This window comes from Pelecanus crispus, chromosome 2 (genome assembly GCF_030463565.1).
Source record: "Pelecanus crispus isolate bPelCri1 chromosome 2, bPelCri1.pri, whole genome shotgun sequence".
NCBI lineage: Eukaryota > Metazoa > Chordata > Aves > Pelecaniformes > Pelecanidae > Pelecanus > Pelecanus crispus.
Window position 1 is genome coordinate 154,359,066 of NC_134644.1, and position 15,805 is coordinate 154,374,870.

The 15,805-nt window shown below is 39.8% G+C and overlaps 1 protein-coding gene across 2 annotated transcripts in view; it reads left to right on the plus strand.

The window, feature by feature from the left end:
• Window positions 1-15,805, plus strand: part of OXR1 (oxidation resistance 1) — an 88,071-nt gene that overhangs the window by 19,129 nt on the left and 53,137 nt on the right. The window contains exons 3-5 of one of the 2 annotated variants that reach the window (XM_075704695.1): window positions 3,741-3,848; window positions 4,971-5,090; window positions 10,858-11,010. In XM_075704695.1, coding sequence (XP_075560810.1) covers window positions 3,741-3,848; window positions 4,971-5,090; window positions 10,858-11,010 — 381 coding nt within the window. The remainder of the gene's footprint in view (window positions 1-3,740; window positions 3,849-4,970; window positions 5,091-10,857; window positions 11,011-15,805) is intronic. The other variant, XM_075704693.1, reaches the window with a different exon arrangement.

Here is a 15,805-nt window from a genome sequence, read left to right on the forward strand (position 1 = left end):
CTAAGTAGTTGTCGTGGTTTAGCCCCAGCTAGCAACTAATCACCACACAGCCACTCGCTCACTCCCTCTACCCCGATGGGATGGGGGAGAGAATTGGAGGACTAAGAGTGAGAAACACTCCTGGGTTGAGATAAGAACAGTTTAATAATTGAAATAAAGTAAAATAGTAATGATAATAATAACAATATAATAACGATGATAATAATATACAAAGCAAGTGATGCCCAATGCAATTGCTCACCACCCGCCGACCGATACCCAGACAGTTCCCGAGCAGCGATCTCCGCTCCCCGGCCAACCCCCCCCCCCCCCCGTTTATATACTGAGCATGACGTCATATGGTATGGAATAGCCCTTTGGGCAGTTTGGATCAACTCTTCTGGCTGTGCCCCCTCCCAGTTTCTTGTGCACCTGGCAGAGCATGGGAAGCTGAAAAGTCCTTGACTAGCATAAGCAGGACTTAGCAACAACTCAAACATCAGCATGTTATCAACATTCTTCTCCTACTAAATCCAAACCACAGCACTATGCCTGCTACTAGGAAGAAAATTAACTCTATCCCAGCCGAAACCAGGACAGTAGTGTTTACACTAAGTCAAGGACTTCTTAGCTTCCTGTGCTCTGCCAGGTGCACAAGAAGTTGGGAGGGGGCACAGCCAGGACAGCTGACCCAAACTGAAGTCTTTATTACATTAACAGCTGCTTTGTTTTAAGAAGGTATCAGTCCTGGTCCCTGAAATCCCATGTAGTGTGGAGATTTGCCTGTGCAAACTTTGCAGCCAAATAAGAAAAATAAGCTTATATTTGCCATTCTTGTGTTCATGATTTGTGAGATAAACCCTTTAGTTGCCAAGAGATCTCATCATATGGTTTTATTTCTGAAGGCTGAAAAAGAGTGAATGCACTCTTAAAGGGCTTAAGTTCTGTGTTTTTTAAATGAATGCTTTTAATTAATTTATTTTATGTCATATCGTAAGTTAGTCTAAAATCTCAAATATTTCAGTTGGAAGTGATGCCTAAGGAATATCTACCTAGCAGCTAACGGTTGTCTTCCAGCACTTACGTGAGAGCAAACTTTTGAATTAGACAAAGCTTTTGAATCTTGCTTTACAGTTTGCTTTAGCAAACCTTTGTATTATGTAGAGCTTCTGATGGAAGCAGTACTGTTGGTTGCTTTAGTTGTCAGTTTTGTTATCATCTATGGAACAAGTAGTACATATCTGGTCAGGTTAGGGTCCTGTTTTTATTTCTGTCTTAATACTAATTAAAAGTGGCATACAAGAATATTCTTATTTTTTGCATATCTATGTTATCATACAGTACTGAATTACTAAGAGGTACTGCAATACAGTCTTTCATAGCTGGAATACCAGGAGAGAGAGAGATTTTGCTGCTTTGTTTAGCTTAATGGCTTCCTGTATAGAGGGTTGTCAGAATTAGGAATTTATCTTAAAAGCTAATTGCCATTTCTTTGGCAATACCTATCTTTTTTTCTTTAGTGAATCTAGGCTGACAAATGCACCTTTACCAAATGGTAATGAATTCTTTAAATCTTACTTGTGAACCTTAATTATGTTAGTATCCCAAACCACCCTCCATTTTTATCTGCTGAATTATAACAGCCTTCAAAGTACACTATACTTATAGCACTTTTTCTTGCAGGACAACCCACTTCTCTATTTAAAGGATATAGTTTGCTTCTCTATCTGTCAGTTACACTTTTTTGTTCCTGTGCTGTCAACATGTGTTCTCTAACATGACATAACTTTGAAAAAAGTTAATGAAGACAAAGTGGTTCTTTTCCTAAATTCTTTTGGGGCTGGTGTTCTTTTCAGTGTTAAGTTTTGGAACATTTAAGTGGGAATAGGTTTTGAGGAGCAATTAATTTAACTTTTCATGTACTACTTTTGCTTTGCAGCCAATAGGAACTCTGTTTGCAAGCTATTCTCGCAATGCAAGTAAAATGTATTGCAATATTAAATATTTAATCACGCAATATTAACTAGCACTATAACATGTAGATACATATTCTTCCACTCTGGCAAAATGTTTGCTGCTTCTGTAAAGAATGAATGTGCATAATTACGTTCTACTGACAGCAAAACATATAATGCTTATTAGTTATATGGAATATACTAATTCAACTGGAACAGTCCACAGTAGAGTATGTCTGGAAGCAGGGTAGCCCAATGTATGTTTTATTACTTACCTCCACTGCAGTATGGCTACTGAAATAGAGCAGTGTAGTCTTTTGGTTCCAAACGCTGCCTCTTCCTGTGTGACTGTGTAAGGTCAAGGTCTACTCTCAGAGCAAGCAGTACCAGAAGTTATTAAAACATGTATGCTCCAAGACTTTTCCTCCTTCCGCTTACCCTACCCTCAATTTTTTTTTCTGCACCAGTTCAAGCAGAAGTAAGGGATATCTACCTTTAAGTCTAGAAACTGTTGACAAGGCATACAAGACATGGTGGTCACACAGTTTTGTTAAGTGAGTGAGTGAAGAGCAGAAGATACCTAGTGGGTATGTAGTCAACTAATGATATCCATTGGCTTTCTCAAAACAGTTGTATGTAGAACATAACACTATGAAAAAAAAAATGGTGGTGTTTTTGTCTTTCACTTTTTTCTCCCTTCCCTACTTTTCCCTTGAAAATTAAGAAAAGGGAATTTAAATGAGAAAGCGTTCTCTTTCTGTAATTGTCAAGAAAACCTAGTTAAGTGAATCGCCTGAAAATAGAAGGAAAATTAAACCTGAATAATTACTCTAATACCTACTGTTTACATAGAGTGGAAGGTGTATATCTTCTGCAGATGTAATAAGAGGGACAAATGAGAAGACATTTAAGACAGGAGTCCGGAATTTTTCTAGCTGTGCTCCATATTTAGCAACACAAATGTAGCTTTGCTTATATTGCTTCATCTTATCTTAACTGATAAGATTTATTTTTCCTGGTACAGTGTTTGTGAAGCCCTGTGCCATTGTGCAATAACTTCTTTTGGTTGTATGCTCCGTTGTTACATGATCTTCACCATTCTTAAATGCTTGCTATGAATTCTTTGTTCTGAAATCCTCTCTGTGAATGAAACTTTTTCCTTTTGCTTTCTTCTGCTGGTTCATATTGCATATATCTGGGGAGACGGGGGTGGAAACAAGAGCTTGAAAAAATCCTTTCCTTACTTGGGAATCACCTGCTCAAAATGCTTATGTTCCATCTGCTGTTATACTGGTTGACCTGTTTTGCTTCAGTATTTTTACTTTTTATCTTAGTGATGGATTTTACTTGAAAGTCAGGTTAACGGAAGATGATTTCAATAGGAAGAGAGTGTGTTTGTGTTTATAAAGATTGCTTCAGCTTTTCTATAAATGAAGAACAGAGAGGACTTGGAAGAGGGGAGAATGAAGATTTCTGTGAAACCAGTCAATCATGTGTTGGTCTAGTAGTACCCAGCAGTGAATGTACAGACCAGAAGTTCTGGTGCAATAGCTGAGCCTATAGCTCAGGGTGTGAGACTGACACTTCTGGCCACCTGAAAACATAGTGGGAAGGCAGGTGTCCTTATATCGGGTTGCAATAGACTAATATTTAGGGGATAGGGATGGTTTTGGGGGGGGGCAATCATAGGATATGAAGTTCATCAAAATCTCGGTAAATCTACATGTGATAAAGTTTGTAAGCCACTATTTGAACTAACTGCTTACAGGTTTGTTTTTCTTTTTCTTTTTTCCCCAATTGATACAGGTGGAATCAAGAGACACTTTAAACAGTATTGCCTTGAAATTTGATACAACACCCAATGAACTGGTTCAATTAAATAAGCTTTTCTCCAGAGCAGTCGTTCCTGGACAGGTACTATGACACTATGTTACTTAACCAACAAAGACCTTTTTCCCTATATTTCTCACCTCTACCAGAGAAAGTGTTAAAGTAGTTCTCTTACGGGTTTTCCTATTGGCTTTGTAAAAGACTTTCTCATTTTTCTTTAGTTTGTGAATTCCTTGTGCCTATTTAATAACTGCCTAAAAGGGAACATGTAACGAAGCTACCTGTCTCTTAAATAAGATCGGGGACTTTTAAAACTAAATATACTTAATGGCATAATAACACTTGGGTACAAGATAAATTGTTACTTTGCAAATATAGCAGGCTGTTTACCAACTCTAGTTCAGAAGACAAATTCAGGGTACAGCTTACAAACAACATTCCTGACTGCATGTTACTGCCTGCAATTCTATTTTAATCAATTGAACAATGTTTCTGTTCTGTCCTGAAAACTTGCTGTCTTTACTGGCAGTATAAGAACTATCATTCATTTCTTGTAGGTCACTGTTGCTTACATCTTTCTTTCCCTTTTTTTTGTCTTCACTTTTAACTTCTCTTTGAAAGTCAGGCCTGGAAACAAGTAATAAGTCAGCTACAGTATTAGCCCTCTGTTCGAACAAATCCTGCGTTTATTTCTGATTGCTGCAAAACTTTGCCTAGGCAGCCTGAATGCCTGTGATGGCCAAAATAATGTATTTAAGGACTGAATAACTTCTATTGACTTTCTTTTTTTACATTCAGTGCTATGAGCTATGTCTAGGAACTTGTTCCCCAGCCTGTTTCTTCATTGCTCAAATAGCACAGTAATAGCATGAGAAATAATTGGGCAGGTCTTCCTTGGACTCTATACTGGGCGTTCCTGGCATACTGTATACTTTTAATGCTTTCTCTCTGTACTTTTTCCTCAATTATTATGACTAAAGGTCAGTCTTATCTCAAGATAGCTCTTAAAAACTTTAAAAGCTAAAATGAAAAAGTACTTTGGTATTGTTTATTCCCTTGACTCATAATTTCTCTTAAAATTAATGGGAGCAGAAATGATTTTGTTTAGCCTATTTTGAGAAAGCATAGCAAATATACCTGAACTAGTGGGAAATCTAAAGTAAACCTGAAAGCATAACTTCTAACTACATTATATCTTCTTTATAGATTTTGTATGTTCCTGATCCAGACTACATTTCTAGTGTGGACAGCTCCCCCTCTCTAAGTCCTATAAGTCCCCTATCACCTACATCTTCCGAAGCAGAGCTTGACAAGGCTACAGTAAATGTAGGTATACCTGTTGTCCTTGAAATTAATTTTCCCTTACAAGATAAACGTTACAGACGCTATGCTTTCTTCTTAAACTATCCTTTCATTTTGAGGAGAAAGTACTTTACAACACTTGGAGTTGAAAAGTAAAATAACAACTTTTTAAAGTAAATACAAGCTTTTAATCTTTGTAAATGAGTTTTCTATGTGAAAACTGATTTGAAGGCAAGTTATTTTTAGCAAAATACTATTCTTGCATACCGATACCTCAAATACTAGCTCCTGTTGCATTTCTCTATTTGTTACCTTGCAGAACTAGTTAAATATTTGTCTCTTATTGATAGTTTTTGTAGCAATGATAGATAGGGAAGAATACTGAAGTACCTAAAAGGTAAGGGCTCTGCCTGCTCCCTGCAGAGGTGCAGGAGGGGGTTCTCTAGTTTCATTTAGCAAAACAAAGTAAAGGGGGGGGGCAGGGAAGTCTGTTCCAGTGAAGTTAATACAGAGTTGATTATAACTGACTTCTGCTCACTAGTTCTACCTTTGTAGACTTCCAAATACTGAAATTGTTTAGCCATCAAAGCTGCTCTGTAATTCAGCTGGAATGTAGGTTTTGGCTAGGAGCTAGCTTTATAAAAGCATGTCTTTCCAGAAACACTGGTTTGCTGTCACAGAATTCCATGGGGAGAACTCCAACCAGGAAGATGCTGTATTGGAGCCTCAGGAAGATGCTGTATTGGAGCCTGAGCTTCTCTGCAATTTATGCAATGATGACCTTATTCAGATGTTTCTTAACATGTCACTACTATTCTTTTCCCAGTTATTATTATCTTTTCTCTCAAATTACAAATTTTCTGATAGTACTTCTTGATAGTGCTCATTCAAACTGTCAGATTGTCTACACCAGGGTTTTGTGTGCTCAAAGTTTAGGACGGTTTGAGACTTTAAGCATTTATTTATTTGCTTGCATGGCTTGGTCCAGAGAAGTTTAAATATAAAGGTATTGCTTTGTTGCTGAACAGGTTGCCAAGCTGCATTACAAAGGCTGTGATGACTCTTCTACTGAAAATTACTCTTGGTTTTGGTGTTATACCTTTATTCTGACATAGTATGCCTGTTCTTGTGAGGTGTCTGCTGTCATTTGTGCCGAATAATTTCTTTTATATTTTATGACAAACTGAAGATGTTGTAGCACAGTAAATAGACTAGTCTGCAAGAATACATTCTTCTATATCTGTCTGGGAATGACTATAAATGCTAGGATAGGCCTACCCATGTAACATATGCCGTGAGAAGTGACTCAAGGGAAAATTGTTAGTTTTACTACTAGAAATTAGAGTTCTTCCTACAGTGCACTAGATCCCATGTCAGAAAAAGACCTTTTTCTTGCTTTTGTGGATTATTTTCTCCTGCGGAGAAGGACTTGGGGGTACTGGTAGATAAAAAGCTGGACGTGACCTGGCAATGTGCACTCGCAGCCCATAAAGCCAACCGTATCCTGGGCCGCATCAAAAGAAGCATGGCCAGCAGGTCGAGGGAGGTGATTCTGCCTCTATACTCTGCTCTGGTGAGACCTCACCTGGAATACTGCATCCAGCTCTGGAGTCCTCGGCACAAGAAGGACATGGACCTGCTGGAGTGGATCCGAGGGCTGGAACACCTCTCGTACGAGGCCAGGCTGAGAGAGCTGGGGTTGTTCATCCTGGAGAAGAGAAGGCTGTGAGGAGACCTTATTGCGACCTTCCAGTACTTAAAGGGGGCCTACAGGAAGGAAGGGCGCAATCTTTTTAGCAAAGCCTGTTGTGACCGGACAAGGAGTAATGGATTTAAACTAAAGAAGAACAGATTTAGACTAGACATTAGAAAGAAGTTTTTTACAATGAGGGTGGTGAAGCACTGGAACAGGTTGCCCAGAGAGGTGGTGGAGGCCCCATCCCTGGCAACATTCAAGGTCAGGTTGGACGGGGCTCTGAGCAACCTGATCTGGTTAAAGCTGTCCCTGCTCACTGCAGGGGGGTTGGGCTAGATGGCCTCTAAAGGTCCCTTCCAACCCAAAGCATTCTATGATGCTATTTTGGATATGCTTGTTTGTATATAGTAGATAAGGAGGCTTAATAAGTGTTACCATACCTGTAATTTTTTTGAAACTTTTTTATTGACTATATGCATATAGCAGAGATAAAAGCTTGAAAGTGTAGAAGAAACAAAGCAGATTAAAATACTTTAAAAGTTAAAATCCTCTTATGCAAAAGGTTATTTTGTTTAGCGTAGGCAGTTCGATGTTGGCAACAATTTGAGTGTTAAATTTCATTTTACTAACACTGTATTGTTGCAGAACTATTTTGTGCATCTCATTACATGTCGTGGATCACTACAAGCAGTTCTTAAATGCTTCAGGGAAAGTCAAACAAATGAGCAGTGTGACTATATAGAAAAGTGTTTATGGAAGTTTCTGTTCCTGAGGTCTTTTAGGAGGGAAGGGATGCTCCTAGATACAGTTTGTCAAAAGAAAGCAAAGAACAGAAATCACTTGGCACTTGTCAGTGTGGACTCTGTGTGTGTCTCTGTGTGTGGTTTGGTTTTGTTTTTTAAACAGTCTCTCCAGAAACACAAAAAGCATTCCACTTCTATTTGAGTAGTTAAGGCTGGAGGGTTTTGTTCTTCATTACAGCACCTGTTTTCCATGTTTCTCTTTTCTCTCTTTGCTGATTTCTATCCTTAAGAACAAGAGAAATACTAGCGTATGTTCTCTAATGCTCTGTATTGATGTCTGTCGTCTGACTCTCCTCCAATTTTTACTCTAGATTTGCAGTTTAAGTACAGTTCAAGGTAAAGAGGATGTGTTACTCTGCCTTTGTAATGTAAAGGGGTCTTCTCTGTGTGCTATGGTCATAGAAATTGATGAGTTCTTGCCAGAAATTGAATGAGATGACTAACCAACATCTGAACCTCTGTGGAGGCAAAATATAAACTATGATGTGCTTTGTTCTTTTGTTTGTGTTTGATAAACATTGGAGTAGCTTACCACAACCGTGTGGCTAACTATAAGCTAGCATGTGGCTAATAGAAGACCTGCATAACCCTGTTAAGTTTTTTACGTTGCTACACTTAAGCTTAGATTTCAGTGTGTATTTCAGTAAGTTTGTTAGTGTCAGTGTTCGTGTAAGAACTCAGCTTACATTTTTAAGCCTTTCTTATCCTTCTGGATTTTGTGAAGGGTTTCTTCATTCAGCAGTCAGATGCACGTATTTGAGAAGATCCAATAAGGTTTGCTACCTATAAAACTGAAAATCCACTTCAAAGTAATATGTGAAGACAAGGGTGCTGTCATTAAATTTGAAAATCTGCCACCAGTATTATTCCTGCTTCTGTGTCACGTGCCAATATGAATGGGAAATAGCTGGCTTATTCACAGTGGGCTTGGATGTCAGCTGGGGACTTTTGCAGCCACTTGCTAAGTTAAATGCAGTCACAAAGGTGACCACATAAGTTTTAGGAGAAAGGCATATAGATAAGGAGAACTTGTCTCCAGGAAGTCTGCCTTTTAATTATATCTTCATTAGCTTTTTCAGCAAAATTCAGTTCAGTGTTCTGTAAGTTGTTTTGGGTTTTTTTGTTTGCTTTCTAACTGAAATTGAAAGATGCAGGCAAAGGCTAAAGTAGTGCCAGAGAGATGATGAACTGAAAACAGTTGTGCATAATGTTCCTGCGTATGATTAAAGGCATTTAACTGCAATCTGTACTAGTGACTAGAACTGAACAGAAAAGCAGAAAACAAAAGGGAACGTAGAAGTTCACAGTTTTTATAAATAGTAATATTTTATTAGTAACTAAAAATAGCAATTATGTATGAAATGGAAGTCCTTAAATGTTGACTAAGCTCCAAAACAGGGTTGCTATGACTATAAAATAGGCTTAGGTGCAGTCTGGCTACAACACATGTAGCTTTTATCTGAAAATAATTTTTTCACTGTCTGTCCTGTCTCTGGTAGGGTTCCACATTTACTACTTTGTTGGATGTGCTGTTAGACAGGAAGTTAGATAACTCTTCTTACCAGCTGCCCAGGAAGGTCATGAAGGAAACTTTCTGGAAGTTATATCCAGGCATGTGAAAGACAAAGATGGTTCGGAACAGCCAGAGTGAATTTTGCAAGGGTTTATCACTCACACCTGGACAAAGTGATTGCTTTCTGTGATGAGATGACTGGCTCAGCAGATGAGGGAACAGCAGGGCATGTTACTTACCTTAACTAGAGCCAGGCCCTTGACACTGTCACAAATCAGACTTGTTGCAATAATGGGGAAATGTGAACTGAATGGGTAGGCTACAACATGGGTTGAAAAAATTGGCAGGATCTTTGGGCTCAAAGTGATTCAGCATTTGTGTGTGGCTGGGTTTTTTTTGTTGTTTGTTTTCTGTGGTGATGGACAGTTAAAAATCCTTGAGAGTCCCTATTGGGGCTAATATTGTTTATAATCTTCCCATCAGTGACCTGAATGGTGGGACAGAGGACAGAATGCACTGTCAGCAAGCTTGGGGGAGGGGCAGGCAGCAAAAATTAGGGAAAGTGGTCAATACACTGGAGGGAAGGGCAAGGGCTGCTCATCAGGGACATCAGGAGTCTGCAGAGATGAAGTAACAGAAGCCTTATGAAGCTCAAGAATAGCTAAGACCTGCCTGGGACAGAAAGGTCCCCATATGGCAGTTTGAGCTACATAGCAGTTTTTGCAGAAAAAGACTAAATGCTAACGAGATGTTGAGGCTAGTGTCCTGGTGGACATGTTGAACAATGTCTACTAGTGATGGTGAAAGCTAATCACATGCCAGGTGGCAGATGAAAGAGGAATACCAACAGGTTAAGGAAAATTATTATTCCCCTGTCTAGGGGGCTTATGAAGCTGCATTTGTAGTGTTGGGTCTACTTCTGGCACCTCCAGTACAACACAAAGATTGACATGCTGGAGAGAGTCCAGTGGAGGGTCATTAAGATGATCAGGGAATGGAAACAGATGAGGCACAAGGATTGGCTGAGAGAGCGGGGTTTTTTTAGTCTAGAGGACAAAATACTAATGGACAACCTGATTTCTGTGTTGTACTACCTAGCAGACAGGTTAGAGGGAGGAGAAGAGTCGGGGGCTTCAGAAGTTCACAGTAAAACAATGGGCAGCAACAGCTGCCAGTTGCTGCACAAGAGGTCCTGGTTAAATAATGGGAAAATATTTTTCCTAATGAGGGTGGTTAAACGCTGGAGCAGGGTTCTTGGAGAGGCTGTGGACTCTCCATCCTTGAAGACTTAAACTCAACTGGAAGGGCCATGAGCAACCTGATCTAATGTAGGCTTAGGCCTGCTTTGAACACAGGTTTGGACTAGCTGACCTTCCAATGTAAAGTAGTGTATAATATTATGGAAGGATAACAGGATACATTTAGTAGGACTTCTGATGAAGTTTGAAAATAATCCTATCAGCTAACTTCTCAAATTTTACATATGACAGTATATTGGATAGTTTCCTTATGTGAGTTCTGATCATTATTTTGTTGTTTATTCCCAGGTTGATTCTTTGCCCACTTGTATTTCTTATGAGCTGGTTAAGTTGTGCTTCATTAGTTATATACACTGTCAAAGCAAAGCAGTCCTTTAAACTGCAGAGGATTTGGAACCCTATTTTTACATTTACTTCTATGTCAAAGAAAAAGAACAAAAAATTACACAACAGAAAATCTCTTAATCCTGAAAAATGCAGGCTGCTAATTTTTTGTTTGGGTTTTTTCCCCCCCTTTTAGGATCCAGATGGAGTCCAACGGAAAGAGTCAGCTGCTTCACCAGCACATGCATGTGTTCGTCCTACAAGAGTGGTATCATCCACCTCCGAAGAGGAGGAAGCATTTACAGAGAAATTTCTAAAAATTAATTGCAAGTACATCACTAATGGCAAGGTACTTAAATGTTCAGGTTTTACTGTTACTGTATGGGATGTAAAAATAAAGTATGTTTAAACCATAAACATACAGTAAAATTTAGTTAATGATGGGTAGATGGATCAGCTTATGTACATCTATACATCTATATATTAATATTTTTATTCACCATTTCCTTTGGATTACCAGACCACTTGTTTCTTAGATGTGATGCAAGCAGTTAATATGCAATTAACCTGTGACAAACTTCCCTGTAGCCATACTGTTAAGTGACTCTCTTGTGCTGAGAGCATGAGGTCTGTTTGTTCCTTATGTTAGTATCTCTCATAAGTAATTCTCTTTACTTACAGTGGAGAAGAACGTGCCTTAAACTATAAGGAAATATGTGGTTGGTAGCTTCACTTCCATTTTCCTAAAGCAGAACAGCGCAAGCAAAATTAACTTCTGATTCTGTAAACAAACACTTCTGTTTTGGGTATAATATGGTAGAAATCTTGATTTTTCTTTGAAGCAGTAGTTACAGTTCTCTCTGTCATTACACAGACACCTCTAAGTTTGTGGCACTTAATTAACTTCCATTCGGCTCATAGGTGCACAAGTCTCGTGCAGTTTTTTAGGGACTGAGATCATGTCAAAAGACTTTACCTCAGAACACTTTAGGAAAAAACCAAAATGTATTGCTCTCCCACCCCACAGAAAATGACTATTAGGCACTTTAATCATGAAAAATCCTGCCTTCGCTCAAGCTGAACAAATGCAAAGAAACTCAAAGTACTTGTAATACTTTCTCTTTCACCTGAAGTTTGGGTATGTATATACAAATACTGCTGATTCTGTGTTGCTCAGCAATAGGTTTGCAGATAAGTTACACTAATGATAAACAGATTAATAAGAATCTCCTAAAACTGCGTTTATTTTCTTCGCTGATGGAGAGGATTGCAGACCTGTGTATGTCTAGACTTAAAGCCTTTTGACATGTATATTACCAACAGTTGTGTTCAGAAGTTGGTGAGACAAGTACTGGAAAGGCTTTGTTTGTTACTTTGTTCTACTTATGCAGTTAATTTGCCTCACTCCTTGCATTCTGTCCCTAGGTGACTCTTTATGTTAATCCTAGACAGCTCATTACTTCTCAGTCTCCTCTCCTGATGCAGAGGAATTGAGAACTGTGAGCCTCTGTTAGAACTTGACTGTACTGGAAAAATGCAGTCTAGGGTTAAAATTTATAGCATATTACTTACATGCTGTAATTCCTCATCAGAATTTTATGAGGAGTGTTCACAGCATCTGTCTTTGACTTGCATCTTTACAGCCTGTTTTCTAAAAGCTTCAAGGAGAATCCTGTTTCTAGAGTTGTATAATCCACTGCAGTATCGGTCCATACTTGGGGAGGTGGGTGGGGAGAGAAATGAATGCTAACTCGCTCAGATTTGAGTGTTAGATTTCATAAGTCTAGCATGTAATTTAGCCTTTGTCTCACATGTGGTAGGAATGTCCTCTGGCATGTTGTCTTATCCTCTCCTTGATATATTTCTAGATGATGCAGGATGATAAATCTTCAAAGGTTTTCTGGAGAAAGCTTAAAAGATTCATCCTCTGCTTCCCGCTCTGGGAGTGATTTTGAAGCTCACTGTTAACTGTTTTATAGGGCTTCAGATGTGAAGTCTCAGTCCTCACTGTACTTGTAAACTAAAATCTAGTGAAAGCCTCTTTTTCCATGTGTTTAATTTCACATATGTGAAAGGGCTTGCGTTAAGCCTGTCTCACTTCTCGCTTTTCAAGACTGCTTATTCTGTAAACGTTCGGAGTTGGTTTTAGTCACATCTGTTACTTTCTGGACACGCACACAGGAATTCTGAGAGACAGTGTCTGGAAACACTTGCTTTGTTATAATATTTGCTCTCTGTTACCTCGTTATGGCTACTGTTAGAGACAGGGTGTTGGGCACAAAACAGGGTGGTGTGAATATGCCACATCCTGGTCAGACAATAAATCAGAGTAGAGTAACCAGTGTGCTGCAGAGTCACACCTTAACTCACTGTTTATTGCTCATGTAGGCATGCCCTTTCTTGCAGCCACACTGTTTGCTGCTTTTCTACAAAAGTATGCTGCTCTGGTTTTTTGTTCTTTGCACTGTTTGTTGGAGGCAAAAAAAGGTATCTTAAACAGTCTGCTTGATTGAAACAAAGTAATCGAGGAGCTTTGAAATTCTTTGTTCTCTCTTACGCTTGCTAGTTTGCTTGCCTTGTTTTTAAAGTAGTGGGTAAAGGAAAATTACTAACACTAAGGCTTAAAGGAAAAAAAAAAAGCCCACAAAACCTGGCAATATGGGCACAAAAAGCACAAACATATTGTTCATGAAGTGAAAAGGAGGACACTGATGAGGTTCAAGACTTCTACAAGAAAAAAAGAAGTAAATTGTTATCTTCATGATAAAGGCTTCACAAATGGTGAATTACAGTTTTTGTTCTACCTTGTGTGTTCAAGAACATAATGGAATTATTGAGAGGTAACTTCTGTTTGAAAACTTCTTGGTGGAAGTCCTCTCAAACCATCTTAAAAGTGTGTTTTACTGAACTGCCTAATCTTAATGTTTGGGTTTACCAATGTAATAAAGTTTGGCTCTAATCCTCCCTTTTATCGTGATTGTTCAAATTTCTATCTCAGATATTGTGTGCTATTTAGAGCTCCTACTTCCTGAGGTTTAAGGAACTTTAATGGAAAGAAGTTCAAACCAATTCAGAATTGAATATCTGCAGGCAGGTGCAATTTAATCTACTTTCAATGTGCATGTTTTTGCTTATCTAGATTAGTATGTTCTGGACCAGCTTTAAGACTAAAGGGATCTATTTCTAATAACCTAGTGTGTCCACATGGTTTTCAGTAATAAAGCGGCTTGACATTTCTCCTGGGGATTGGAGTGGATGACCTTTAAAGGTCCCTTGCAACCCAAACTGTTCTATGACTCTGTGATTGAGGCTGTTAAATCTTCAACTTCACCTGAACAGAAACTTACTTCACGCCTTTAGAATCTGTCTTACATACCAGAAACTTGACTTCTCCCCAAGACACCACTTAGTTTTGCTCAAGAACCAGAACTTCCTGTAACAGTGTCATGTTGAACTACTTAGTAGCTATATGCAGGGTAATTTTTACTTACATTTCATTCACAGAGGTTTTTGATAGTTTTTTAGGCCATCCTCCACCAAACAGCCAGTGACTGGTTTCTCTTGGACCATACTTTTAACTAGCTGTTGAGGGGAAAAAAGTGTTTACCACGGTACTCTATCAACAATTGCGCTGCTTATAGACTTTCTTCCCCTGCCCCCCCCCTCCCCCCCCCCCCCCCCAAATTGGAGATTAGAGCCCACACTGGCAGTATACTGGAGTCATGTAGGAGTCTGTAGTGTGCATGCCGTTGCCCAATCTCTTTACTTATGCTTGTGCTCTGATTTGCTGATCTGTCTCTAGCTACATTATTGGTACAAATAATTTTTTGAAAACAATTTGAAAATTGAATTTGTATAAAATAAAGTAAAAAAGCTGTTTCTAAAATGTTCAACAAATACTTGATTACCATCAAAGGGATCTGTGCTGAAGACACAGTGTGTCAGGGCATGACCACAAAGGAGAAGCTGGGCTCATCTCCCTGTGCTGGTATCGGTAGGTGAGGGCATAGGAAGGGCTTTACTTAGTAAGTAAGCCTCCATGATATTCTTTACTCTGAAAAATATATTCATGCTGGAAATATTTTCAGCTGCTCAGCCAGGCCAGAGAGGGAACTTTGGAACTTTCTCTCTGCTCCAGAAGCAAGGAACCAAGAAGATTTTATGGGGAGCAGACTTCAGTCTTCAGTGCTTGTAAGATAGCAGGGGAGGTCAGGTTATTGAAAGTAAGTCACTAAAGAACAGTATGCTGTAGGGGGTTTTTTTGTTTGTTTTTTTTTTCCTGGCATCAGTGTTGTTACCCATTTCTGGGTATTTTGTAGAACAACTGTAACATAAGCTGCCATAGTGCATAAATGTGTACAAGTAACCAGAAAAGTCAGTTCAGAACCTGAAATGAGTATGTTGGTTTTGTGTGGCAAGTTTTTGGTAGTGGGGGGTGATACAGGGATGGCTTCTGTGAGAAGCTGCTAGAAGCTTCCCCTGTGTCCAATAGAGCCAATGCCAGCTGGCTCCAAGATGGACCCATGGCTGTCCAAGGCCAAGCTCATCAGTGACAGTGGTATCGCCTCTGGGATAACATATTTAAGAAAGGGGTGGGGGGAGGAAGTGCGCAACACCAGCAGCAGTCAGAGCAGAGGAGCAAGAATATGTGAGAGAAACAACCTTGCAGACACCAAGGTCAATGAAGGAGGGGGAGGGTGTGCTCCAGGCACCAGAGCAGAGATTCACCTGCAGCCTGTGGTGAAGACCATGGTGAGGCAGGCTGTCCCCCTGCATCGCATGGAGGTTAACAGTGGAGCAGCTATCCTCCTGCAGCCTGTGGAGGACCCTATGCTGGACCAGGTGGATGCCCAAAGGAGGCTGTGACCCCATGGGTAGCCTATGCTAGAGCAGGCTCCTGGCAGGACCTATGGACCCATGGAGAGAGAGGAGCCTGTGCTGGAGCAGGTTTGCTGGCAGGACTTAGGACCCCATGGAAGGGACCCATGCTGGAGCAGTTCCTGAAGAACTGTAGCCCGTGGGAAGGGCCCATGTTGGAGAAGTTCATGGAGGACTGTCTCCCGTGGGAGGGACCCCGTGCTGGAGCAGGGGAAGAGTGTGAGGAGCCCTCCCCCTGAGGAGGAAGGAGTGGCAGAGACAACATG